The sequence below is a fragment of the Quercus suber genome, unplaced genomic scaffold, assembly GCF_002906115.3.
Source record: "Quercus suber isolate HL8 unplaced genomic scaffold, Cork oak 2.0 scaffold_152, whole genome shotgun sequence".
In the NCBI taxonomy this organism is placed as follows: domain Eukaryota; kingdom Viridiplantae; phylum Streptophyta; class Magnoliopsida; order Fagales; family Fagaceae; genus Quercus; species Quercus suber.
In genome coordinates, this window is record NW_027069613.1 from 1,109,667 (window position 1) to 1,136,065 (window position 26,399).

At 33.1% G+C, this 26,399-nt stretch overlaps 3 protein-coding genes across 4 annotated transcripts; 1 reads left to right on the plus strand and 2 right to left on the minus strand.

Annotated features, from left to right (window-relative positions):
* Positions 1-1,273: 1,273 nt before the first annotated feature.
* On the minus strand, positions 1,274-6,644 carry LOC112009365 (protein SIEVE ELEMENT OCCLUSION B). The gene is made up of 7 exons (XM_065777303.1): positions 6,427-6,644; positions 5,801-5,893; positions 5,174-5,619; positions 4,335-4,429; positions 4,069-4,199; positions 2,270-2,728; positions 1,274-1,974 (listed from the first exon to the last, which is right to left on the minus strand). Exons 1-7 carry the CDS (start codon positions 6,619-6,621, stop codon positions 1,378-1,380), a joined length of 2,016 nt encoding a protein of 671 aa, XP_065633375.1. The 5' UTR covers positions 6,622-6,644; the 3' UTR covers positions 1,274-1,377.
* An 8,230-nt stretch (positions 6,645-14,874) lies between these two features.
* Positions 14,875-16,047, minus strand: LOC136061532 (gamma-glutamylcyclotransferase 2-2-like). The gene is made up of 3 exons (XM_065777304.1): positions 15,860-16,047; positions 15,655-15,734; positions 14,875-15,544 (listed from the first exon to the last, which is right to left on the minus strand). The coding sequence occupies exons 1-3, from the start codon at positions 16,006-16,008 to the stop codon at positions 15,330-15,332; spliced, it is 444 nt and encodes a 147-aa protein (XP_065633376.1). The 5' UTR covers positions 16,009-16,047; the 3' UTR covers positions 14,875-15,329.
* Positions 16,048-22,298: 6,251 nt separating this feature from the next.
* On the plus strand, positions 22,299-26,253 carry LOC112032344 (trihelix transcription factor ASR3). Of its 2 annotated transcripts, none has more exons than XM_024065115.2 (3): positions 22,299-22,440; positions 22,834-23,415; positions 25,473-26,253. In XM_024065115.2, exons 2-3 carry the CDS (start codon positions 22,932-22,934, stop codon positions 26,000-26,002), a joined length of 1,014 nt encoding a protein of 337 aa, XP_023920883.2. In that variant the 5' UTR covers positions 22,299-22,440; positions 22,834-22,931; the 3' UTR covers positions 26,003-26,253. The 2 variants fall into 2 exon arrangements, with proteins under 2 accessions (XP_023920883.2, XP_023920880.2); XM_024065112.2 differs by having other exon boundaries at positions 22,839-23,415.
* The last annotated feature ends 146 nt before the right edge of the window (positions 26,254-26,399 follow it).

Below are 26,399 nucleotides of genomic sequence, written 5' to 3' on the forward strand. Positions count from 1 at the left end.
TTTTTGTTTTGTTTTTTTTTTTTTTTTGGGGTAGATGACACTAAAGGACACTATTTAATTGGATATATACATGGTCAACGACAAGTAGTGTTGGTATTGAATGACTTGCAATTTGCCTTATTAAAGTGTGTTGTGGACCGTAGGTCAAGCATGATATCCAAGTGAAACTACAACCTGTTTTTTACTCTCTTATAACAACAATTGCATGACGCATCGTTTTAATTAAAAAACTTAACCAAAATCTATTTTATTATTGGACTTTATTAATGAGTATTTGTTAATAAATCATTTTTAAAAAAATTTAATACTACTTTTATGAGATATATAAAAAATTGTTAAAAAAAATGGTTTTTTTTTTTCTTTTCTCATAAAACATTTTTAAAAATATTTCTTATAAACTAATACCCTTAGAATATCTATTAACTTTTTCATTTTACTATTATAGCCTTTGTAATTAGTTCTAAATAATTATAGACTCTATTATGAGTTAATTAGAATAGAGACTACTAGATTAATCATGCTCATCTAGCAAACTATAAATATCTTGTACTCGCTAATGCCATTTGTTTTCAATTTTTTTTTTCTCATTAATCTCGCTCTCTCTAGCCTTGAGATCAGTTTCTCTTTCTATTCAATTTTCTTTCAGACATTCACGTGCTCAAACTTCCAAACACTCACACACCACTCACAATAAAAGAGACTCACTTTCACAAAGCACTTTTATAGAGTGGAGAGAAGAGGAAGAAAACTCTTTCTATTCTTAGTTCTTCTAAATGAAATCAACCATGTCTTTTAAGTTATTTAAAATAATCCAAAGGCTAACAAATATTTTTATGGCAAATCGTGATATCAACTATGAACCCATTCCATTCACATCTCATAGCCTTTACGTATCCTCTTTTATAGTTCACTAGTTGAATGTAATAAATTTTTAGACATAACACTTTTGATGTAGCATGATTTTTATGGTTCGGGGTGCTAAAATAGCTTTTGCATGGTTTTACGTTCTCTATTGTGAATGTTTTAACGAGGTATTATATTTCTTCAAAGTTCCATCTTTTAACCTAGAAAAAGATTATTTAAAAAAAAAATGCTAGCAAAGTGTCATACTTATAAATAAAGATGTCTTCCATTATTGCAATGTCAAAATTTGACGTTATACAAAGATGCAACCCACAAATGTGGGCATCAGTCACCAAATTAATCAAGATGTACGTCTTTTATCGAAGCATTACTCAAACACACACACCCCCATACTAGTGGCACTGATTACTAACCAAAAAAATCTTAAACATTATATTAGCATATAAAGAAAAGTCTTAAACATAATATTATTATTTAGTAGCGATACAAGCTAGCAGAAAGAGAAGTAGGGATCTAATGCAGTCCATTCATAGCACTGTCAATGTGGCAACACTTGAAACTAATATAGGCCTCCATGACTCGTGGACACTCGGGACATTTCATATGCTCTGGGATCTTTCCAGTAGTAATGGGGATATCCACACGGCAACAACGTCGAGTAGTGTGAAGAAGCTTGTCATGGTACTCCTTGAAGCAAACTTCGAAGCCTATTTGGCGCACATACTCTTTCCATTTCTCAAACTCCTCTAACACCTTAAAAAATGAGGTCCCATGTCCACTCACCACCACTCTAGACCCTTTACTAAGTACAGCCCATCCACTCTCATTCTTGTACGAAAGCAGCTTTTGGATTTCATGTGTCACTGGGTCGGGTTCACTTTTCCTTTGTGTTTTGGAAAAGAAAAAGCTATCTATACGGTTCCAGAAATGCCCTAAGATACTGTGGTCATCCTCACCTTTGTTGCTCTTTCCAACACAAAGCAACTCAATAGAAACCCTTGCATCCTTTATCACTGGATCGTTTACAAGGGCATTTGCACTTTTAGTAAATTGTTGAATCCACTCTTTGTCCTTGCCACCATAGAGGAAAATGTACTTCTCCTCTTTGATCTGATTGAGCAAAATGTTTTAATCATCAGTTTTTTTTCTGCATGAACATCACTAGTTTAATTATGTGTGAGATTAAATCACAAATGTCTACTCCTCAGTATTTCACTTTATATACTATCAATTATATCAAAATTTTTGTTATTTTAAATGGGAAAAAAAATATGCATGACAAAATGTGCAGTATAGAAAGTGGAACATTTAGAGTAAAATAAAAGATTTTTATTCATTTCTGAATGTGTGTGCTAGTGCCTAAGCAATTGTGTTTTAGGACTTGTATTAGTTAAGTTAACTTTACCCAATTATGTAAATTTGGGTTTATGCCAGTCACTATGGATCCCATCCAGTCTCTTCCATTTGATAAAGCTTCTTCAACAGAGCTACTGAAAGGAAAGGCCCTCATTCCCCATACCCGAATCATATGGATTGCATTTGGGCACTCCACCTTTCCTTTTGGGTTCATCACCACGATAATAGGCTTGTTCTTGAAGTGCCACTCCTCTTTTATGACCCTGATACCAGCTATGGGTGAAAAGTACTGCACTACGTACCATGGCATCTTGGACTTGAGCATCTCAAACTTCTCACGCGTGTCATCGTTCCATTGGTCAACAATCGGGATCCATACAATCTTGTACTGCTCCTCCTTCCTTATTTCATCATAAATTGGCTTTAAGATTGAAATTTCATCAATAGAGATGTCCACGCCCGAAATGCACAATAGAATATTCTTCTTTTTTAACACTTCAATGCTGACCTGTTTGTCAATACAATTGAGAACATCAGAGTCTCTATATATTAGCACCAACTTTTTGCTCAAAAAAAATATTAGCACCAACTTCATACCTGATAACCTAATTATTCTTTGATTTTTTTTTTTTTTTTTTTATTGCATGTGATTCAACGAAATTAAATTACCAGTGGGTTCTAAAGAACTTGGTATTCGTTATGGTGACACGTGGTTATATCTTCGTAATGATATTATGTTTTCTTTTCTGAAAAAATAAAAGTTATCACTTTAATAGCAGGAGTTCAACTTTCTTCCATATTAAAAATCAGTGTTTTAACTTGATGAGAAAAACTATTGTAATGAAACCAAACATTATATATTCAAATTTTTATCGTCATTATTATTACTCCATCCGTTCCACTTTTTTTGTCATGTTTGAAAAGTCAAACTTTATAAGGAAATATAATTTATTATCTTGTCTATCTTTTAAAAATGTATAAGTTTCCAAAACTACTCTTAAAAAAATTTATCAAAAAATTGAATTAGTAAATTGATAGGGGGTATAATATGAACATTAATAAATTAATGACTTTTATTTTTAAAAACATGACAATATTTTGGAATATCTCAAAATGAAATAGAAAAAAAAAAAAAAAAATAGGACGGATGAAATATTATTTTTTAGAAAGTCTATATTATTAGTCAAGTTAAATTATAACTAATGAAATGTTTAGATTCTTCGCACCATTTTAGCCGGTATAATGACAAAGATGCTTTATTCTCTTTCCAATCCCCTTTTCTTTTCTCTCACCTTTAGAAAATGCTTTTACCTTTTTTCCTCGGTCCTATTCCACAATTATTTCTTGACAAAAGATGAAGTTATTTGGACCTTGGTTGCAACATTGCATGTGTGGTATTCTCTCCATATATAAAATATTTGGTGTTTTATCATGTGTTCCACTGTTTTAGAACATGGTATCTGGAAGATATTATCTTACAGAATTTTTTTTCCTGAGAATCTTAAAGACAATTATGAGTGGCAAACATATAGGGCTTTTTTAGTTTATAATGCAAATATATATAGGGATACAATTATTATAACCTTTTTGGATTCCGTTTCCATAAGCTTTGGCTAAATATGACCTGATTATATGAGTTCTAATTAACTCAATTCATCAAGTCTCTTGTGATCGAATAAAAAATTTAAGTTTAATCTTCGTTTATTTTAAAAATTAATTGGTATTCTTAGTCTAATAATAAAAAATAATTATAATAAAAGCAGCTACCAGTACAATTGAACTTGTGGCTGTGATAAGGGTTAACAGTCATGGTAACAAACTATATAATGACGTGTAAAAAGAGCGCACCGTTTTCTGAGTAGAACCATCAATGAGCAGCTGCAGATTATTCTTGGCATAAATAAGTGCCTTGAAAACCTCCATAATCTCATTAGGGGTTTGTAAGAGTTTCTTGATCTTTCGATGAGCCTCCAGATCCTCTGTGTAAACAAGGATTTTTCATGAGCAGTGTGGTCCATTTTGAAGACATTGCATTGCATTTTGCAACATAGCTATGTAAGATAGCTTTCAGCATCTATGCATTCTTAAGAACGAAACCGCTTAGTGGCCTTTACCTATTTGTTGTTTGCAAAGTTGAATCTGCTTCTTTAATATGCTGAGGACAATGTTGAGCTTCTGAGCAAAGTGGGATAGTTCCTGCACCTGGTCCCTGAAAAGTGGGCAACCATTTGCGTTAATTTTTTTATGGAAAAATTACAATTTATTCTATGTGGTTTGCTTCTATATATTATAACTCAATTTAGTTCTCAAATTTTTAATTTTATAATTGATCCCTTTAATTGAATCAAATGAAATTGATAAGCTTTTGTCCAAAGTAACGGATTTTGGGGGACGAATTTCAATTACAACCTATTTTATTTCTTGTAGTTTAACTCTATTACAATCTAGTCACACAAATATTTTAATTCCTAAATTTTGAAGTCCTAAAGTTTCTATAAGAATAAAATTATTAAAGGATTTTTGAAGGGGATTCTGACGATTTCATTTTGGTCACGGACACCCATATCCACCAAGAGCTGTATGGTAATTTAGCCCAATTTAATAAAAAAATTTATAAATAAATATTTTTAATGGTAAATGATAATATCTTTTTAGAACTATCAACAATAATTAGATTTCTTTCTATTAATTACCCACTTATATTATAACAACAATACCATTTTCACAACTTCTATTGAAAAATCTTTCACAAGATAATTTTCACTCAATTGTAAAAACTAAATACCCATTTCAAAACAGAAAACGTGGGGATGAAACTTCACAAAAGGTTTTTGACTAAAGTTTGTGAAGAGAAGATTGCTCGTACGGTAATTAATAAGACTTATAACTCGTATAGGATAGGGAAGTACTTCAAAGATTTGATCAAAACAATTTGACATAGATAAAAACTTACTCTTCATTAGTGAGGCCACACATCTTAGTTGAGCAAGCTACAACAGTTATGATAGCCCAATAGACATCGACTGGAATACGGTCCATGGCAATTAACAATGCAGGTACATCCCTTGTATCATAGATAGATAGCTTCTCCAACTCAAAGATGCACTCTATCATTTCCAATGTGGCCTTGATCAGGTTGTTAAGTTCAACCAATGCTCTTCGATGTTTTTGAAGGCCTGGGCGCCTTAAGATAACAGGTACTCGCTTTAAGATCCCAATTGATTTGGCGAGTTGATCTGATGGGTGAAGTTGGGCAAGTAGCCAGAAATCCCCATATTCTAAAGCAAAAGCAGCAAGTGTGAGCACTGCCTTTGCATCCCACGAATAGCTTGACAGTTTGTTAAGTATTGACATTGTTGTCTTGTGTGCAATTTCCTCACCAGGAGTCTTGCATTGCATCTGACATTACAGAGCTTTTATTATGAAAAATTTTAATCTAGTAATTTAAAATGATGCTTACTGGTATAATAATTGATAAATTTAAAAATAATGAATTTAATCACTTAAGCATTATTTAAACACTTTTAATTATAAATATTAATTTAATTATTTTGAAATAAAATTATTTCATTCTGATTACCTCGCTGGAAATTTTCTTCAGTGTACACAATGGTGGATTAAAGTTGGCCTTAGGGGTCTTGTCTTCCAAGCTCTCCAAGTGTACTTGGGTACCCTGCAGTGAGTGTAAATAATTGTATTGAGAAGAATAAAGAGGAAAATTATTTTTCTGAGTAATGTTAGTTGAGTTGGCATTTTTATTGGTTCTTGTTTGGTCACATCACTTCATTAGTTATCATTAACCATCTACAATAATTAAGAAATATTTTATGAAAATTGTTGTACTTAACTCTAAAATTTTTATATTTGTCCGGCCTCAGTAATCTAGAACACACCCAAATGCTTCAACTTTGATTCTCATACCTATGCTCATACCAACAAAATGGACTTGCATTACATATCCCTCATTTTAAAGAAACAAAAAATGAAAAGCAACCTGCTGTGCTTATTCCACTTCGTTAAGGCTGAAGTGGTTTTTCAATTTCTTTGTTAAAAGTAATGGCTAGCCTACCTCACTATAGTGTATTCCAAACTATGGAATGCTTCAGTCCAAGTTAAAATTCCGACTTAGGAAAAAGAAAATTAACCAGAGAGAGAGAGAGAGCGAGAGAGAGCATCTTATTCTAATAAAGAATTATGGTAGTGTACCAGTGCAACATGGTCAACAATCAGGGTGGCACGCTGAAGGATGTTTTCGACGAGAACGAAAAGAGACTCAACATCAAACTTTTCGTCACCATGAACATGGGTTGCATAAATGTGGTTCATGATGTCGTGGTCGGACATGGTTAACACGCTCAGCTCACTTTGTTGTACTGAACTCGGCACCAACTTGCTGCCCATAATGGATTACTAATTGGGTAACACAAGAAAAAAAAGAAAGGTTAGAAAATCACAAGGTTTGGGGCAGAAGAGTGAAGGTTTGCTTGAGTTCTTGTTGCGAAAAAACTTAGAGCTTTTTATAGCCATCCAACACCGAGTACTATAGGTCACAAGGAAAATCTAGTACTATATTATTTTCTTTACGAAATAAGCCCCCAGAATCCACGTCAGCGAGATATTAACATTAAGCCAAATGCACAGGTACACTACCACAATTAATTGTTCTTCTTTTTTTTGATGATCTACCACAATTAATTGTTCTATTTCTCGCCAATCGAGAGTGGTCCATTTTGTTCGCTTTATCCACATGAAATGTATGCAGAACAGGAAGAAGTGTGTGAATTATTGAAAAAATAAGTCACTAGTTTGGGCCCGATCATTCATTTCTGTCTGTTGTTTTGGAGTTCCTGCCATTTGATTCAATAATTGATGCCAATGGGAGAAGGGGTCTAATCAATAAATAAGGAAAATGGTAAAGAGTTTTCGGATTTGTGGTGGAGTTGGATACTTGGATGCAATGATAATCGTAAACCAGCTAGCTGAAACAATCTGGGAATGAAACTTTTCAACCTCACCCTTTGAGTGTCTTGATACTTGATTGCAGGTACCTTCTCAACAAATTCCACTCTCTTGAAGTCAAGTAAAGAAAAAGGAAAGGAAATTTTGGTGTAAACTTTTTCGCAAGGGGGGTGTGAGATAAATGAAGCTTTTATACTTTATTGAGATCCCATACATGTATGTTAAGCCTAATGCTTCGGGAGTTTTCTACCCTACCTATGCTGTACTTAAACTTCTTTTGTTATTAATTTCCAAAAAAAAAAAATTCTTTTGCTATTTGTTAGGACATATGTGTTTCACTTGTTAAAAACATATGTCACTATTTTATGTAATTGACTAATCCTTTGACAAAACGCACTTTACTTATAATTGGGTAGATCTAGGCATTCTTAATACTTCAAAAAACAAGGTTTCAAAATCAAGTGTTAAAGCAATTCAAGTTTGTCCAAGAAACAAGCTGAATAGTGCAAGTTCATTAAAACTCGACAGCTGGCTCAACAGCTGCATCTATTGAGCTTAAGAAGCTATTTCAGCCCCGTGTGCTCAACACCTGCTCGACAACTCCTATTTGTCAAGGTTTAAGAATTTCAGGATTCTGATATGATTTTTTTGGGATCTGTGAATGTGTCTTTGGGCCTTCTTTTCTCCTAACTCTAGACTTATAAAAAGATTATTTTAAGGGCCGTCAAAGAGTACACAAGTTGCACAAACTTTGAGAAAAGTTTGCTCAAGCAAATTGTGACCGGAGATGAAATTTTGCCCTAATTCACCTCTTCTGAAAAAGTTGTTGTATTTGTACACCGTATGGTTTTGTAACCAAGCATCTTCTTGATCTTTATCGTGTGGATGAACTGAAGAACTTTGCAGCTAACAATCTTCTTTATTTAGTGATTGAAGTCACGTACTGGGATCTGCGCAACTGGTTAGTCACGTACTTGGGAGCCATGCATCAAAAGGAGAAATTGTCACTATAGAACAAATCAAATTGGGTATTGGGGTAAGGGTTTAACTGTAGGTTGGTATAAGGTACTGGGATTCCTTTACTTGTAACTGCTTGTTGTGATAATAGTGGAGTTTCGAGAGTGGTGACCTTAAAATCACCTGGTGAGATTTTTACCGTGTAGATTTTTCCCATTCGTAAACAAATCACCATATTAATTTATTTTCCACTGCATACTTTAGTTATTGGTAATTTGTTTGTGCTACTACTGCTTTGCATGTTAATTTGATTAATTAATAAACTTGGGTAATTAATCAATTAATCCATCACAAGGGGGTCAATATGTTTTTGGCCTATCATTATTAAAGTAGTGTCTTAACTTGCAATCCCAAAAAGAATGCCAGTAAAAATGTTGCCTAGAAATCATAGGATAAAAAAATGACTGAAACTATAGCTGTTACAAATTATGTTTTAATTTTTAGGAAAAAAGTTTCTCCTGTAGTTTTTTTTTTTTTTTTTAATTCTATTGAATTACAATTTTAATCTATTTTTTATTTTTAAGAATATAAATTATCTAATTAGATTAAGGATATTTTTGACATTTTCTGAAGTCATAACTAATTTTTTAAATCCTCTTAATATATAGAGATATATAGAGATAATCATATATATTTTAAAATTTTCCTAAAATGGCATATGCTAGTAAAACTCATAATAATTATTATTTACAAAAAAAAAAAAGCATATTATAATCACCATACACTTATATATATATATAGCATAAGACGTTTCATTTTATTTTATTTTTAACTCTTCCATATCATGCCACATAAGCTTTGGTAGCCTTACAATTTTTCACATAATTTTTATATATTTATTTGACACATAATTTTTTTAATTCCTTATTTATTTGATAAAAACTAATCAAATGTCAATAACTCATTTTAATACCCAAAACATAGTTTGTATTTAGACTCCCATTAGGATTTTTTTTTTTTTTTTTTTAATGGTGTATAAGTCTTTGACTTGCTTCCAAAAGCATATTTGTATACTCTCTTAAAAATCATGTAAGATTAAAAAAGCTAGGCTAAGCTAGACTCATACATTTATATAGGAAGCAAAAACCCTTATAGAAAAATTAAACAACATTGTAGTTGTAGTTTTAACTTTCGAGCCATGGTAAACCTGCTGTGGAAACATCAGCGAGACATATAAAAGAAGAAACACACCATGACTAAGTACAAGAAGATCATCCAATCTTCACATGCTAAATATGTGTAGAGCCCATGCAATCAAACCATAAATTCAACTACAATAACAACTATGTCACTTTATATATATATATATATATATATATAATATTAATTTGAAATAGAAGTCTACTCTAGCCTAATCTAAATATATATGTGTTTGAATTTCTCTCTTGGAGATTTAAACCCCAGCCCTTGTTCCTTGCATCTTACAAGCACTTACACTTGTAGAGTGATCATCGCATCAAGGGTACAGGGGGATAGTGTCACCCTTTTTATGATGTCAAATACATCGAAACTCATATTGACAACAAGGTGCCAAACATTGAATGTCCTATATTTATTTATGATGCATGAATTGCATGTTTAAATAAGAATTAATAAATAAAACTCAATATCATATATATTCTATATTCATATTTACTACCTTGCTTTGAAGGCTTCAAAACATCATTATTTTATTTATTTTATTTTTAAAACAAATGTTACCATCACAAACGAGGTTTCTCTTATATTTATGTTGTGTACTTTAGTCCACTTTGATCATATTTGGTCAACTTTAGTCCATTCTATTCACTTTGGTTATATTTGGTCCCCATTGATTACTTAGTCCACTTTGGTCATATTCGACCCATTCTATCCACTTTGGTCATATTTGGTCCAATTTGGTTATATTCGGTACATTCTGTCTTGGTCCATTTGTTCTTATTTGATCCAATTTGGTTCTATTCGTTCTTATTTGGTCCACTTTGGTCCTATTCGGTCAAATCCGGTCCATTCTGTACTTTGGTCATATTCAGTCCAATTTGGTCCTAATGGACCACTTTGGTCTTATTCGGTCCATTATGCCACTTTAGTCCTATTCGGTCCATTCTGTATAGTTTCGTCCATTTGGTCTAGTTCAGTTCTATTCAGTCATTTCGGTCCATTCTGTCTACTTTGGTCATATTCGGTCCAGTCATTCTTATTTGATCCAATCCAGTCCATTTTGTTCACTTTGGTCATATTCAGTCCAATTTGATCCTAATCGGTCCATGTTCATCCTATTCGGTCCATTTTATCTATTTCGGTCTTATTCGATCCACTTTGGTCCATTTTGTCCACTTCCGTCCAATTCGGTCCATTCTGTCCACTTCCATCTAATTCGGTCCTATTCGGTTCTATTCAGTCATTTTAGTCCATTCTGTCCACTTTAGTTATATTCAGTCCAATTTGCTTCTATTCGGCCCATTCTGTCAACTTTGGTCTTATTCGATCCAATCTGGTCCATTCTCCTCGGTTGTGTTTGGATAAGAAAGTTTTAAATTAAGAGATTTGAAGAAATGGTTTGGTATTTATTTAACCACATATAATAATGTGGACTTTAAAATTTTTGTCCAAACAACAAAACTTGTAATATTATGAATTTGAAATGACATATCATAAAAAAAATCCACATATTAGTAAAACCCAAATCCATCCATAAATTTCACTAATGGAAAAAAGGAAAAAGAAGAAGACTTTTTGTACTCTATTCAAATTATTTGAAATAAAATAAAAATATAATTTTTCATAGTCTAGCACACCTTAATGCCTTTTTTTTTTTTTTTTTTTTTTTTTTTTTTGAGAAAGACCCTTGTAGGGGTGATAGGCCCAATAGTGTGTATCTATGTATATATTGGGGGGATCTAATCCGAAGACATTAAGTAGTTCGAGGACATGTAAAACATTGTTATGAGAGTCTGTGTTAGTGAATGAAGATGTGAGGTTTGATCATAAGAGTCCAAGAAGGTAGTCCGAGGATGAATGCCTCCTCGGCTAAGCAAAGCCGAGGTCCGACGATGTGATCTGCCATTTAGGGCAATGTTCCAGAAAGTTCTGTTGATAAGGACAAGCATCCTAGAAGCACAGGACAGAGGGAAGCTATATAATATCTAAGAGAAAGTTGCTATCACCGCATGAATGCTCTGTAGCTAACTCTTTGGTCGCATTAATGAAGAAGTGATACTTGAAAAGTAATTTTCAGCCTTACAGCTATTCTCCAAAGATTTCAAGAATGTGTTGTTGAGATAAGAATCAACACCAACAATCTAATCTACACGTGGAGGGTAGAGATGAAAGAAGAAAGATAGTATAAAATAGAAAGAAGACCCTAAAGGGAAAGTGATCGGAAAATCGCGAAAAAAACATTGTAACAACAAGAACTGTGCTTGTATCCAAATTCAAGAAATATATACAAAAATTGATCTCCTCAGATTGTGCCAATGACGATTTTCTTTAGATAAAACTAGTCTATCTTTGCTTTGTTGTGAATTGGATCCATTATAATTGTTACCCAACTCACTAGAGCCTAGTTTTCGAACTTACTCTCTACAAATTCATTGTATTGGGCTCTTTGGGCTTAGATCGTTTCTATCTTTTGGGCTTAGGAACCAAATTGCGTCCTTACAATCCTAATACCTAATAGGATTCTTTATTATTATTATATAGGATTCATCTTCTTCATAATAGAATTAAGGCAGAAGATTTAAAAAAAAAAAAATTGATCCAAAAAAAATCATTAAGTAGAAGTACAACTGTATTTTTAAAAATTTGATTCATTGAAAAGCTGTGCATAAAGTGACTTAAAAAAAAAAAAAAAACTAATAAAAAATGACCAAACTTATAATGTTTATTATATATAACATATATGTATGCAATTTTATTAATAAAATTTTAGAAAGTACAAAATTACAAAGCATGTATCAGAGACCACCAGGGGGTGTAAGAAAAGAAACTGAGGACATTCCTTAACCCACACATGGTTACAGTCCTGGAAAATGGTATAGTGTGCTAAAGCTTTGGCCGGTTTGTTTTTACATTGCATTCCTAAGCTAACCTTCCATACACAAACGCTTTGCAAATTGCAACAACAGCTTAATATCATTAATAAGATGACCCCATGCAGAAAATGATGGAGCAGAATTACTAAGTTCCCTCAAAGCCTAGTGATTAAGTCACCAAGGTCAACTTCTTGAGCAATTTTATTTCAAAAGAATTGAAAAATCATATACAACAGAACACCTGAACCAAAGAGGTGAGAATAATCAGCTCTAATACAACCTACACCAAATCAATAAGAAACACTGAAACAAAAGGGGATTCAACCTAAAGAAGTGTCCCTAAAAACAGAATGAGAAACACACCAAAAACAACAAATGGCTTTGTTAATAACAGAGTTACAGAAATCTTTCTGAGATTCCAATCTGCACTTTACTTCCCATTTGATCATCTTCAATATATATACCTTCCTTTACCCTTCAACCCCGCCTCTCCCCAACTTATGACTTCATTCAAGTGGAATTTTGGGTGTCTTACAAGGCACCAGTTTGAAATAATTTTCAAATTCTTTTATAAAAAAAGGGCATTGGAAAAACAAGTGATCTTTGTCCTCTATTTTGTTCCTACATAAAGCACATTGTGGATCAATATTGAGCCCCCATTGTAGCAATCTACCATTTGTTGCTAGTCAATAACCAGCCAACCTATAAAAGCATGCTAGGGGTATGGCTAGGAAACCAAACCACTTTCCACTAGCTCAATTATGGGTTTTTGCTTCTGATGTGATTCCAGGGGTTTGCACTAGTGTAATGACTAGATTTGGACGGAATCCAAACTGGCTTGTCTTCCTCTCCCAATACCACCAAACCAATCTTGCTTTGTAGGTTCACTAAGGGTCCGTTTGTTTCGGGTGAAAACGTTTTCAGGAAATGATTTTACGGAAAATGGTGTGTTTGGTTGTTACTTCAAATTTGGTCAAACTGAAAATAATTTCCGGTTGACCGAAAATAATCCCAAAAACGGGTGAAAACGTTTTCCGGTTTCATTTTCACTTCAAATGAAATTTTCCGGAAAACAAACCGAGAGAACAAAGAGAGAGAGACAAAGAGAACGACGAACCCAGAGCACGGCAAACCCAGACCTAGACCCACGAGCACGACCAACCCAGACCCACGAGCACGAGCACGACGAACCCATCGCCTTCACCCAGACCCAGACCCACGAGCACGCCTTCACCCAGACCCACGAGCACGACGAACCCATCGCCTTCACCCAGACCCAGACCCACGAGCACGACGAACCTAGACCCACGAGCACGACGAACCTAGACCCACGAGCACGACGAACCCATCGCCTTCACCTAGACCCATCGCCTCCTCGAGCTCGCCGATCCACGAACCAGACCCATCACCTCCACACTCTCTCTTCCTCGATCTCTCAATTTGTTTTTTTTTTTTTAATTTGATTGTTGTTGTTGTTTTTTTTTTTTGGATGAACTGATTGTTGTCGCCGGAATTTATTGTTGTTGTTGTGTTGTGTTTTTATTGCCGGAATTTGTTGTTGAATTGGTTGTGATGTTGAAATTTTTTGTAATAAAATTTGTTTGGATGCTGAGAAAATGTGAAAAATTTTCCAGAAAATAGCATTTTTAGAATACATCCAAACACATGAAAATATTTTCCACAACAATTTTCATAATTCAACCAAACACTTAAAAATATTTTTCTTTTCCAGAAAATAGCATTTCCGAAAAATATGTATTTTTCGGAAAACGTTTTACACGAAACAAACACAGCCTAAATTTCTTTGGATGGAATTCAAAGCACCTATTTTTCAACAAATTAGAATGAACCCAAATAGCCCATAGTGAACCTGCTTGAGCAAATAAACTCCATATAAACCCCATGATAGCTGCCTAATTTGTTCCACTCTCTCAATCTCCTCAACCCTAAACCTCCTTATTTCTTTGGATTACATACCAAATCCAACCTTACCTTAGCTCCTGTAGTAGTATGATCAGATCCCTTCCACAAGCATTCTGGACCAGTAGCCTTACAAGCTAAACAATACTGATTTAATTAGTTGCAATCATCTCTACTGAAACTACTGTGAGAGGTTCCAAGAAGTTATTCATTGAATTTAATTGCCATCTCCTAGAGTAGTGCGGGATCTCCTACTGCCCTTGATTGTAATAATAAAGGCATCTTATAGTATTCCTTGCATTTCTAATGGACACAAATTTATTTTAAAAAATGAGGAATTATGATCCCCCCAAATTGTGGCATCTGATTCTTTCTTTCCGCCTAAAAAATCTCTCTGCTGTCTACATTAAAGATTGGTACATATAAGGGCTCTCCCTCTCTTGCCTAACAAGGTTAGGATCATTAAGATTTGTAAGCATGCGATTCTGTACCAATTCCAAACTTAGTTTATCTTTTAAGACTAGTGATGCAACCACCGGGGTCAACTTCAGAAAAGACTATAATGAATCAGAATCTCAACGGTTAACTGGATGTGATCATCCCCTACCAGAATTATCGTGGTAATAAATATTGGCACATCAATGTAAAATTAGGAAAATCCATAACACGAAACAATTTGCTCCTAGGTTATGGGTTTTAATCTGCATCTGAGTTTCAATTTTGATTGTTGATTTAGTGTCAAAACTGATCCAATCATCATCTTGAATAACATTAATAATCAAATTATCAAAAATAAACTAAGTAATAAAAATGAAGGCATAATTGTCACCACAACACACACACACACCATATACTACTGTATTTCGCATGAAGTAACAATTGATTTCTCTTCGTTGGAAAATGGAATTAGCATATCACCATCGTCTTCTACTTTCTGTATTTCGTATGAAAATTGTTAGTCACTCATTTCAACTCCAGTTACCACTTTCTTGCAGCGCCTCAAAGCTAAGCTAAGCAAAGATTATTGACTTCCAAAAAAGGAGTGACTAACTGCCGTGTAGTAGTTTTGAAAGGCAAAAAAACTGCTAAAAAAACTGCCCTGTTGTAGGAATAGAATAAATAAGCGCCAAAATAAGGTAATAAATGGGTTAGCAGACTCTGGAAGCTTGTGCAAATCCTTTAGTTGGTATCTTTCTCAGGCTAGGAGGAGTCCATAGCAATGGCTTCTGGAAGTGGATGTAGTTGAAGGGTGGGCATAAGGGACTTGTTGTGTGGGATGTGGGGTGGCCCAACCAACTTCCTCTCCTTCGGAATTCCTTCAATTTCAAGTACCGACTTCCTCTCCTTCGGAATTCCTTCATCAAGTACCTTCCTCACCTCGTTTGCAAGCTCTATCACCATGTCTTCCTCATGGCCTGTTAACAAATGTTCCAGAAACTCCGTCAAAGTTTAAACCAGGTCTCTATGTTCAACAAAAGGAAAGTCTGAATGTATTATGATATTTCATGTTGGGTGGAAAACTCACCAATTTGAGACATGGCCTTCTCTAACAGGAAAAGATAGTCTCTATTGTTTCCGCATGGCCCATTAGCAGTTGCAATTTGCCTGAACAAAAGCACAAAAGAAATCAGCTTGAGGAAGAAATTTTCACAAAATGAGGGGTAGAAGTAGAAGAACCAAATTAGGTGATGGTGAAAAGGAAAAAAACAAAGAATTACTAATCACTTTACCTGGCCATTTCCTCCAATGGCGCAGGTCCAAGATAGTACTTGTTTGATTCTCTGTCTGGAGTGGATGTGAAACTGCAAAAATAAAAGAAAGGTTCTGTTAGGAATATTCCACCAAACATACCATATCTAAATGCACGATATGCTGTCATTATATCATTTAAAGGTAGAGAGAGAAACCAATTTTTTTTTTTTCGNCCGAAAACCCAAAAAACCATGGTTGTGTAACACCTGCCAAAAGAAAATGATCCTCAGGTTCACATTTAAGCAAATAAATGCTTTTTCAAGCAAATGGGTTGGGATTTATTAGTTTGTGCAGCTTGAAGCTGGTTAGACATTATTAGATTGCTTTGTTAAGTTAAACATTGTTTACGGGATTGAACCAAAACTCAAATCAGCAGTTGCCACCATACAAACACAAAACCGCCCAAAACTTGATCAATCAAATACTATCAAAATATATAGAAGTTTTGACTTAGGAAGCACGAACTCTTCATTTAGGTTGCCATCCATGTCTGTGCTTCCTAGGTTTTGACCAGTAATTTAAATGGATTCGTTTATATGGTAGCTTAAATCCAAGTTTGTAAAAACATTGAAACACTATACCTTTTATTTTCTTTTAATTACTAAGTTACACCAGCACCAACTGGGGTTAAATCACAACTTTTATCTTACTTATACCCTAAATTTCAGAATTCCCAAAAACCCATCAGATTGAATATTAAGTATTGACCATAGTTTCTTGCACCCTTTACCTAACACCTTTGACTCTCAACTCTCAAGCCTATTTTGCGTACATTCCCAAAAAAACAGATCTAAACCTAAGTGAATGACTGAATTCCACAAAAGCATTCAACAAGTTAAATTAGTCAACAATTTCTTTCTTTTCTTACTTATGTTCTAATTCTGGAACAATATGACTATTTAACCATTGACTTCATTCTAATGAAATAAATTAAGAGGCAAAAAATAGACAAAACCCAAATTTCTAGGAGTTGAGTTTTCCATTATCTTGAAATCAAAATAATGACATAAAGAGGGCTTAAATTAAAATTTTGTTTTTCGTTCTACGTTTTTTTCTCAGCAACCAAACAGAAAGCTCAAATCACAATGCATAACCACAATTCAACTTATATAAAAAAAAAAATAATAATAATAAAATAAAATAAAAGAAGACACACAAAAATAGAAAGTCACCAGCATTGTTCAACGCATCAAAAGTAAAACCCACATTACACTAATTAATCAAAACAAAAATAAATAAATAAATAAATATTAATAATAAATCAAAGGGAATCGGTTCTTACAAAGAAGATCGTGGAATTCTTTTTTTTCCCGAGAAAACTCTAGAGAGAGAAAGTCGTTAGATTTTCAGATTTATCGTTGCTTTATGGTGGCAAAGAGAGAGAGAAACCAGAAACCCGCGTTTAACTTTCAGCGATTAGGGTCTCTCTCTCTCTCTCAATCTCTTTGTTTCTCTCTCTAACTCTCTGTCTCTGTGTCTTTGTGTTTGGTTGGGAGAGCGGAGACGAGAGAGTAGAGCATTTATAGGAAGCTCACGCCCATGGCCAGGTCGTAGGAGTAATGCACGTGACTCGAATGGATGATGTTTTGTTGATGTGTCTTTATGTATATGTCTCTATATGTATGCCAAATTAATGTTTAAGTTTTAAAAAAAAAAAAAATTCATTTAAGTATATATTGGTTTATTTTTTTTCTTTTTAAGGACCTCGAATTATTTTAGGAAAAATGTTAAAACGATTTTATGGAAAATATAAATAAGTTATTTGTTTCTTTTTTCATAAAATGTTTCTAAAAATATTTTCTAAATGAATGCTTTAACAAATTACAAAATCATTTTTATTATTTTTATCATTAATTTTTTTTTCAATTTATTAAAGATAGTATGTGTCTTGCAATTTAGTTGGTACTTATTAGAGATTTAAGATTCAATCACTACTTACACAAAAAACCGATTGGTGTTTTAATCTTATGATAAGTAGCTATCATAAAAAACAGATGTCATATATTGAAACTGTCTAAAAAAAAATTTTAGTACTTATTAAATTGACTTGTCAAACATAAATTAGCATGTTATTAGATTTGAGTACTTTTTTTCCCTTACAATAAGGGATTTGAGTGTTTGATCCGTAATCTCATACAAATACATCACCAATTCTAATTTTTCTTTTTATGAATAAGAATATTCTTAATTTTCTTTTTATGAATAAGAATATATTAAGAAGAAACCAAAGAGGAGCTCGTTCTATTCTTAATTTATCATATTCTTAATTTGTTTAGCTTTTTTTTTTTTTTTATCACATGATAGTCGAGTTATATAACTATTTTCAGCACAGAAAATCTTACCTATCTTAGTAACATTATCCATTTCTTTCCACCAATTTCAATAGTCATAGAACAATTCCTTTACTTAAAAAAAAAAAAACTTATTAACAATTTTATATATTATATATTATGAGTTATTCTATAAATACAACAAAATATTGCAATATTTTTACAATAAATTGAAATATAAATTTACCATATGTCAAAATAAAATAAAATAAAATAATGCTATAATTCATTATGGTATATCATGTGTTTAATTTGTTTCTATTTTAAATTTTGTTTATTTTATATAGAAAGTCCAATGATCACATGACATTATAATTGGTGGAATATTAAAAAAATGTAGTGCAAAAGATAATTTTTCGAAAATGAGAATGTGAAATTATTGTAAGATAATGAGATTTTGGGTTTTGGGTTATCCCAAGTTTTTCTTTTTGTATGTCTATATAATTTATTCTATAACCATAATAAGTTATATATATATATATTCACAGTTATCTTACGTGGTAGGTTTAGACTAACTTAAAACTTATTACTTTTCTATAAACTTTTAATTTTTTTTCCAACCCCACAATCAAAATGGGAGTGAAATGTCTTAAAATTTTTCATTTGACATACATGAATAGTACGCATAATCTACGGAGTACTTAAATTTAGGAGCATAAATCATGCATCCATGTCATGGAGTACATAGACGACAGAAATCAAATTGTGAATTTAATGAAGGTTCATTGAACCTGGACGTATTAATTTACGAATGCGTCCTTTTAGAGGCAAGTAGAGATCATCGTTAATCGAGTCGCATCTGCCTACAGTGCCTTTAGCTATTACCTATTACTTGGTACCACAAAACGTGTGGTGCACTTGTTCCAGTCAAAAAAAGCATGAAGCTTATTAAATTTTGGTTCATTGAACCTAGATACAATTTCGCCACCAATCCTAGATGTTAGGTTTAAGCAATCTTTTGGGATTTCAACGCAATTGGGTGTGGTTCTCCTGATCTAGATTGCCTTTATAACATCCACGTAAAGCACCATTCCTCCATATAATCACCAAGAAAATATATATATATATATATTTTTTTTTTATCTTAATCATAATCCACGTAAAGCACCATTCCTCCATATAATCACCAAGAAAATATATATATATATATATATTTTTTTTTTATCTTAATCATACTAACGAGTGCTCTTAAAATAATAATTAACAATTTATTTTAAAAAAAATTTGACACAATTTTTATAGAAAATAAAAATATATGTCAAAATATTTTTTTTCTCATAATAACTTTCTTTAAATGGATTATTAACCATTACCCTAAGGCATTCGTTAGCATTTTTCTTTTTATATAATAAAGTCATACTATCAATTTATATATAATAATCATATTATCCATGCAACTATGCAAAAGGTGATTGGTAAGCAAAGGTTATCCATGCAAGAGAAGCTGAACATACCTTATTTTGAGTGAGATTGACAAACAAAAATAATAATAATAAAAAAAAGGCAAAGAAAGAGAAGATTGTTTAATACATGAAAGTGGAGAAGATCTTTACTATAGCTTGAAGCTTTTGAAAACTCATAACAAAACAATTCTTGTAGGTGAAGAGAAGTTGAGTTTGGTAAGAATAAAAACTTTCCAAAGGAAGAGAAGATTGAGAAAGTAAAAATTAACAAGTACCTTGCTCATTTTAAGATCCATGGCTCACTTTGTCATCCAACAACGAGACAAGTGTTACTGGTAAAAAGTTGTAATAATACAGTTGTATTGATAGATGAAACTTCAGTAGAAGAGGTTTGTTTTGAGAAATACACTGAGTGAGTGCAAAAATTGGAGGAGAAAGTGCGCGTTGTAGTGGGAAACTTATATATACATGTGTGGTGCCTGAACCTAAAATGCTTAATAATTTTTGGGTCAGACTCCCCAATTTATTTGTTTGGATGGGTATGGAATTTCCTAAAATGGGAAAACCTCCGAGAGCCAACCCAACAACACAAGAGAAGGTTCTTAAGCCTACTCTATCTTCTTTACTCTTGTGTGTCTGTTTCTCGAGAGGCCCAAGTTATATTGAGCTGAAACCTTCTCTCTCTCTTTCGTCGTTCTTCACTCTTCTCTTGTGTATCTCCCCCCAAAAAATGCTAGCCTTTTGTTATCTAGTACACTTTCCCTTTTATAACGCCCTTCTAGTGAGGTCCCAATGACGATGTTTCTTCCACTTTGTCACATAGACTTCACTTTTGTTCAAGATTTTTGATCAGGTGGGACCTTTTGAGAATTCTCTTGAAACTTGCACTTGACACTGAAGGGTGCTCTGCAAGCGATTTTCCCCCAAGACACTATCATTCTCATTTGTTCGGGCTGGATTTGGTCTCTAGCCCATCAAGGGCTAATGGGTTGGTCTCGACTTGATGTTGGATCCCGACCCCATAACTATATGAAGGCTAATGGGTTGAGCCCTGACCGAATATTAGGCCTCGGCCTCTTAACCATATGAAGGATAATGGGTGGGGCCCCGACCTGATACTCGTTCAACATGCTTTTTAAAAAGTTTTTAATTATTATGTTGTCTCTTTCTTATAAATCATGGTAGATAAAACTTAACTTAAAGATGTTTGTTTCAAGAATTACATAGATTAAGGGCATAAATTGAAGGGGAAAATGTTCAGTGTAGTGAAAAACTTATGTATATGTATATATGTATGTTTGCTAAATCGTTTTGAATTATTATCTTGTCTATTTCTCATGATAGAAAAAACTTAAGTTTTTTTTTGAGAAAGTAGAAAAAACTTAAGTTAAAGATGTTTTTCAAGAAATACACTGAGTGAGTACAAAAATTGAATCATAATGTATTTAGTGAAATGAAAACTTACGCAATGTATATTTGATAAAAAGTTTTGAATGCTTTTTTTAAAGAAGAATAAAAAGCATTCAAAACTTTTTATCAAATATACATTGCGTAAGTTTTCATTTCACTAAAGAAACACTAGCAACACTCTTCAAAAGTTTTAGGATGAATACTCTAGCAACACTCTTCAAAAAAAGAAAAAAAAAGAAAGAAAAGAAACTAGCAACAAGTACTTAGCAATTTGCTCAATTTACTTTTGAAAATTTTATTTTAGAATAATTTTTTTTGAAAAATATTAATTTATAGGTCCATCAATAGTTAGAATGTCATATAAGAAAAAAAAAAGTTGGAATGTCAATTTGACTGGTATTTTTTCTCTTCTACTTTTGACAACTCGGTGTTGAAAAAGAATTAGTCAATGAGTATATGCGGCCATAATAAAGTGAAAATTAATTGGGGATGGGGTTGTTGTTTGTTGAAAACAATGGAATGGTTAATTTGAGACGTGAAAACGTGCGACTACACGGTCTGGATTTGGGGGCAAAAGTGGGACCCTTGGCTGCTAAATATATAAATATTTTCTTATGCCATACTTCACCCAAAATATGGAAAATAGTAAATATGCCCAAAAAAAGAAGAGAGAGAATTTTTTATTGGGTCGGCCAGCCCATCAAGTTTCAAAATTTACTGGAGCCCAAAAGGTATAAAAATCTGCTCACTATTCTTTTTTATAAGAAGGGTTTTGGTCCCCTCCCGGACCGGACCGAATTGGAACAAACTCGACCGACTATTAAGTATTATAAATTTTTATATTTTATACTGTATATTTTTTTTTAAAAATAAATTACAAATTACACCTTTAAAATTTGCCAATAATTGAGTTTTATATCTGTTTTAGAATTTAGATTTGTTTGAAAATATTTAGATTTTATATGCTATAATTTCAAATTTTGAATTTTACCCTCTAACTTTTAGAATTATTTAGATTTACTTTATAAAATTTTAAAATTTAAAATGTAAAATTTAAACACTCAAAAACTTTAAGGGTAAAATTTAAATCCTAAAACATTAATGTGTAAAATCTAAACACGGATAAATTTCAAATTTTCAAAGCATAAAATTCGAGCAGCCTTAAAATATAATTTGCAATTTACTCTTTTTCTTTCTTCTTCTCTCTTTCTTTTATTATTATTATTATTATTTTTTTATTTTTTTATTTTTTTTTACCGAAGTCCAAATTAATCTCTCTCTCTGTAAAGTACTATGAAGGTGTCATCTGGGCCTTACCGTTCCCAATTGAAGACACTGTCACAGTGACCTCAGTTCCTAAGTTGAAGATCACAATTCACAGCTCATAGCTCACAGCTCACGCCTATGGCTTACCTGGTAAAGCTGATTTTCTAATAGCCTTGCTGTTTCTATTTCTTAATTACAGTAATACTATACGACTAAATTAATACTATGTTGGAAATGCTATTGTCTGCCTCTGTCATTGCAATTTGCAACAGTTTTCTTTTTGATTTTTGTCATAATATCAAATCAATGCCACTTTATCATTATTTTTCTCAGTTTCCACTGTTGTTTTTTGTTGTGGGTTTTTGTTTGAGTTTTCAATGTAAATCATTATAATTTTTTGGCAAATTACTGCATGAGGTTATTAGTCTCATTTCTCATTAAGGAAACCCCGATAAGTAAGTTTTTCATTGTCAATTTTTTTAGTGTAGTTGGGATTCATCATTTGTTTTTTAGTCTCTAAGAAACCACTTTATTATTTTGTAGGAAAGGCATAGACTTTGATTGAATGGGGGAAAAAAATGAAGGTAACCCATTAGGCTGAAAAGCTTGAAAACTAACTTAGACCCCGAAAAAGAAAAGACATGAAGAAGTGTAAAATGGAAAGTGAAGAGAGCAGCCAATTGCGTGCTTCAGGATCTAGACACACGCGTTCTCAGGCAGCTCCAGAGTGGACTGTAAAGGGTGCCTTCATTCTTGCAAATGAGTATGCTGCTGTTGAAGCAGATTGTTCAGATGCTTTGTCTAGCTACCAGAAGTGGAAGATAATAGCTGAAAACTGCACTGCTTTAGATGTGCCACGAACTTTGAATCAGTGCCGGAGGAAGTGGGACTCCTTGGCTACTGAGTATGGCAAGATCAAGAAGTGGGAGTTGCGGTCCAGGAGTGGTTCGTATTGGTCTCTGGAAAGTGAAAGGAGAAGCAAATTTGGGCTTCCAGAGGATTTTGACTACGAGCTGTTCAAAGCAGTTGATGATTTCATGAGTGTAAGGGAGAACCGATCGGATACTGAGCCAGAAAGTGACCCAGAAGCAAAGGCAGAGATGGCTGATGTAGTTGAAGAACTAGGTATGGTTTATCTCCAAGTCTAAGAATGGTACTTTTTAATAAAATATATTGAATACATGTTATTGTTCATCTCCAAAAATGTCACTTGTGGATTTGTTTATCTAATGTATTTTCTTAAATCGTTTATTGCATTGAAATCCTGAGTAGATATTAGTTCTGTTGTCATCTAGTTGTTATCAGTTGCCTATTTTTTAACTTGAAATGCACTGAAGTATTTTATTAGGCTGTGGTTACTTGATGCTGTATAATTTATAATGCTAGCATGCCTAAATCTTCTCTAGGTTTTAGCAAAGATACATTTTTAAAGATTTCTTGATTATTTCTGTCATAATGCATTAATGATAAAGAAGATTAATCCTTTTCTGTTGACTAACTCTCCCAAGTTTCTGTTGGGGAGTTAGATGGATAGGTGGTCTCTTCTGTGCACATATTTCTGAAGATTTGTTTTGTAATTTCTTTCTACATGATTGATCCACCCCTCCCCAATAAAAAGGGAAGGTTTTGCATGGCGTTAGGAATACCAAGAAAAAAAAAAAGAAGGTTACTTGCTGATAAGAGGAATGGTGTCTCTTAAGAATTTTTTTCCCTTAACTGAACATTTATTGTTTTGATGTTCCATGTGTTACGGTCTGCCATGTATGACCCTGCCAAAGCATTTATCAGTATTGGAAGCTCTGTTTGCTGATTGAGATAAGAATTTTCTGACTAACACATGTTCAACTCCACCTTTCAGGGGTAGCTTCATTATTTCTTAGTTTTAAAAACTAAGAATTATTAAATTAAGTCCAAACAAAAAGGATTTTGGTTACGGTTTTTTTTTTTTTTTGTTTTTGTTGGCGATGTTATGGGATGTAGCAATTCTTATATTTCAGTTTGGGAAGCTTTTTAATTTGAAGTTTTCTTGATGTTAAATACCATTTGATGGGTTACCTTTTATTGACTTGGGAACACGTCATGTTATGGTGGGGAGGATAAAGTTCAATGGTTTAATGAATCTTCCACTTGTTAGATGGGATGGTTAAGAAATATTGTATGGTTAAATTCTGCACAAATTATCAAATAATATAACCCTTTTGGTCTGTGTATTCAGTTTTAGGTGCTCTGATTTATTATATTCCTATATTTAGGATCTGGCTTCTATAATTGATACTAATAGTTTTCTAATTAAAGTTTAATTTGAGGTGTGTTTGAGGATCACATAAGAAAAATGTTTCAGATACAAGTACATCTGAGTATAAAAGAACCTCACTGAAATTTCTATATCAATTTATCTGAAGAAAGTGGGAAAACTTTTGCTTACATAAAGCCAAAACTAGAAAGAAACATTAATGTGTTATTAACTGTAAAATTATGATAGGCTTTCATCAATATGTTAACATTGAAAATTGGAATTAATGGCTGCAATGGGAGGGGGGCAAATTTGGCCTCCAATACATGGACATGGCATAATGATTAATAGATTAGTAATAATCATAACATAGATAGAAAAATAAGCAGTACAATCAATGATTGTGAGACATCTTTGTTAGATTAATGCTTAAATGATCATATTAATCATTTCTTAATAACTTATAAAAAAAAAAAAAATCATTTCTTAATTGCTTAAACTTTTAGGACTAATGGTAGTTTATCATGCACGTGATCTTGAGTTAAAAAGTTAAAAATTCCACTTGTTTGATCTCATTTATTAAGGAGTATGAGTCTATATGTAAGGGGAAGTGTTAGAATAATGGTTAAATGATTAGTGCACCCGTTCCTAATGGCTTAATCTTTTAGGACTAGTGGTGGTAGTTTATCAATCTGAAAGACCAAATCACAACAGAACTGATAATGGTTTGATTCTGTTTCCTATTATTTATCCAGAACAATGCAACTTTGCTTAGGTGTAATCTCATTTTCAGGATTGTGAGCGGATGACCTTGTGTACACCAAATGATTATTGTAGTTATGCTCCACTGTGCAAATCAAAATTCTAAAAATGCAAGATGCTTGTTAGAACCTGTGTTACTGAGTTATAAGTCAGCACCATCTTTTTTCTTAAAATGATGTATCACCAGGGTCCAAGAGGCAAAGACGGCGGTTCACATCTCCGAAAAGCTGGCTGGAAGGAAAGCCACTGAAATGCCACATAAAGGAAGAGCCTTCAAGAAGGTCCACAGAAGAAAAGCCTCAGAAAAGACGCCTTGAAGATCCTGTGAATAGCCTAACAGAAGAAAATCCTCAGAAAAGCTGCATTAAAGGAAAGCATCAAAAAGGCCACGTAGAAGAACCTGTGGAGAACCCTACAGTAGAAAAGCCTAAGAGAAGTCATGGTAAAGGAGAGACTTGGAGAAGTCATGTGGAAGAAGAGGAGACAATCAGCACTGAAGCAAAAGAGCAAATGATGGTTATGAAATTGCAGGAGAATGCAGAACTGATCAATGCCATTGTTTCTGAAAATGTCGGCTTAGGGGCTGCCAATGTGAGTAATGTGGAGGACTACCGAACTGATTTTGTAAGACGTCAAGGGGACAAGCTTATTGCATGCCTCAGAGACATTGTAAGCACCCTTGATCAGCTCCACGGTCACGTTCAAGAATGTGAATAATTGTTAGCTTTCCTTAATTTCCTTTTGATTAGCGAACTCGACCTTTTAATTAAGAAAATGATGTGAATAACAAAATCAGCGTGAATTTCCCCCTTCTAGCTGCTAATCTATGTAATGTAGTTCAAAGTTGGTAGTTAATCTGCAGAAAGTTTATAATGTTACTGGGTGTTTATATGCCCAAAGGTTAAAAAAAAGTTCCATGTATGTTTCTAGACTCTATCACTTAAACAAATTCATTTTTGTAAGGTTCATTACCATGTTATTTTGCAAGTGAAGAACAAAATCAGCATGAATGAATGAGAAAATACTCTGTTCTAGCCATGTGTAGTTCAAAAGTCGGGGTTAAGAAAAAAATTCATTATGTTTTCATTTCCCTTTTCCCATTTAGAATGTGCAT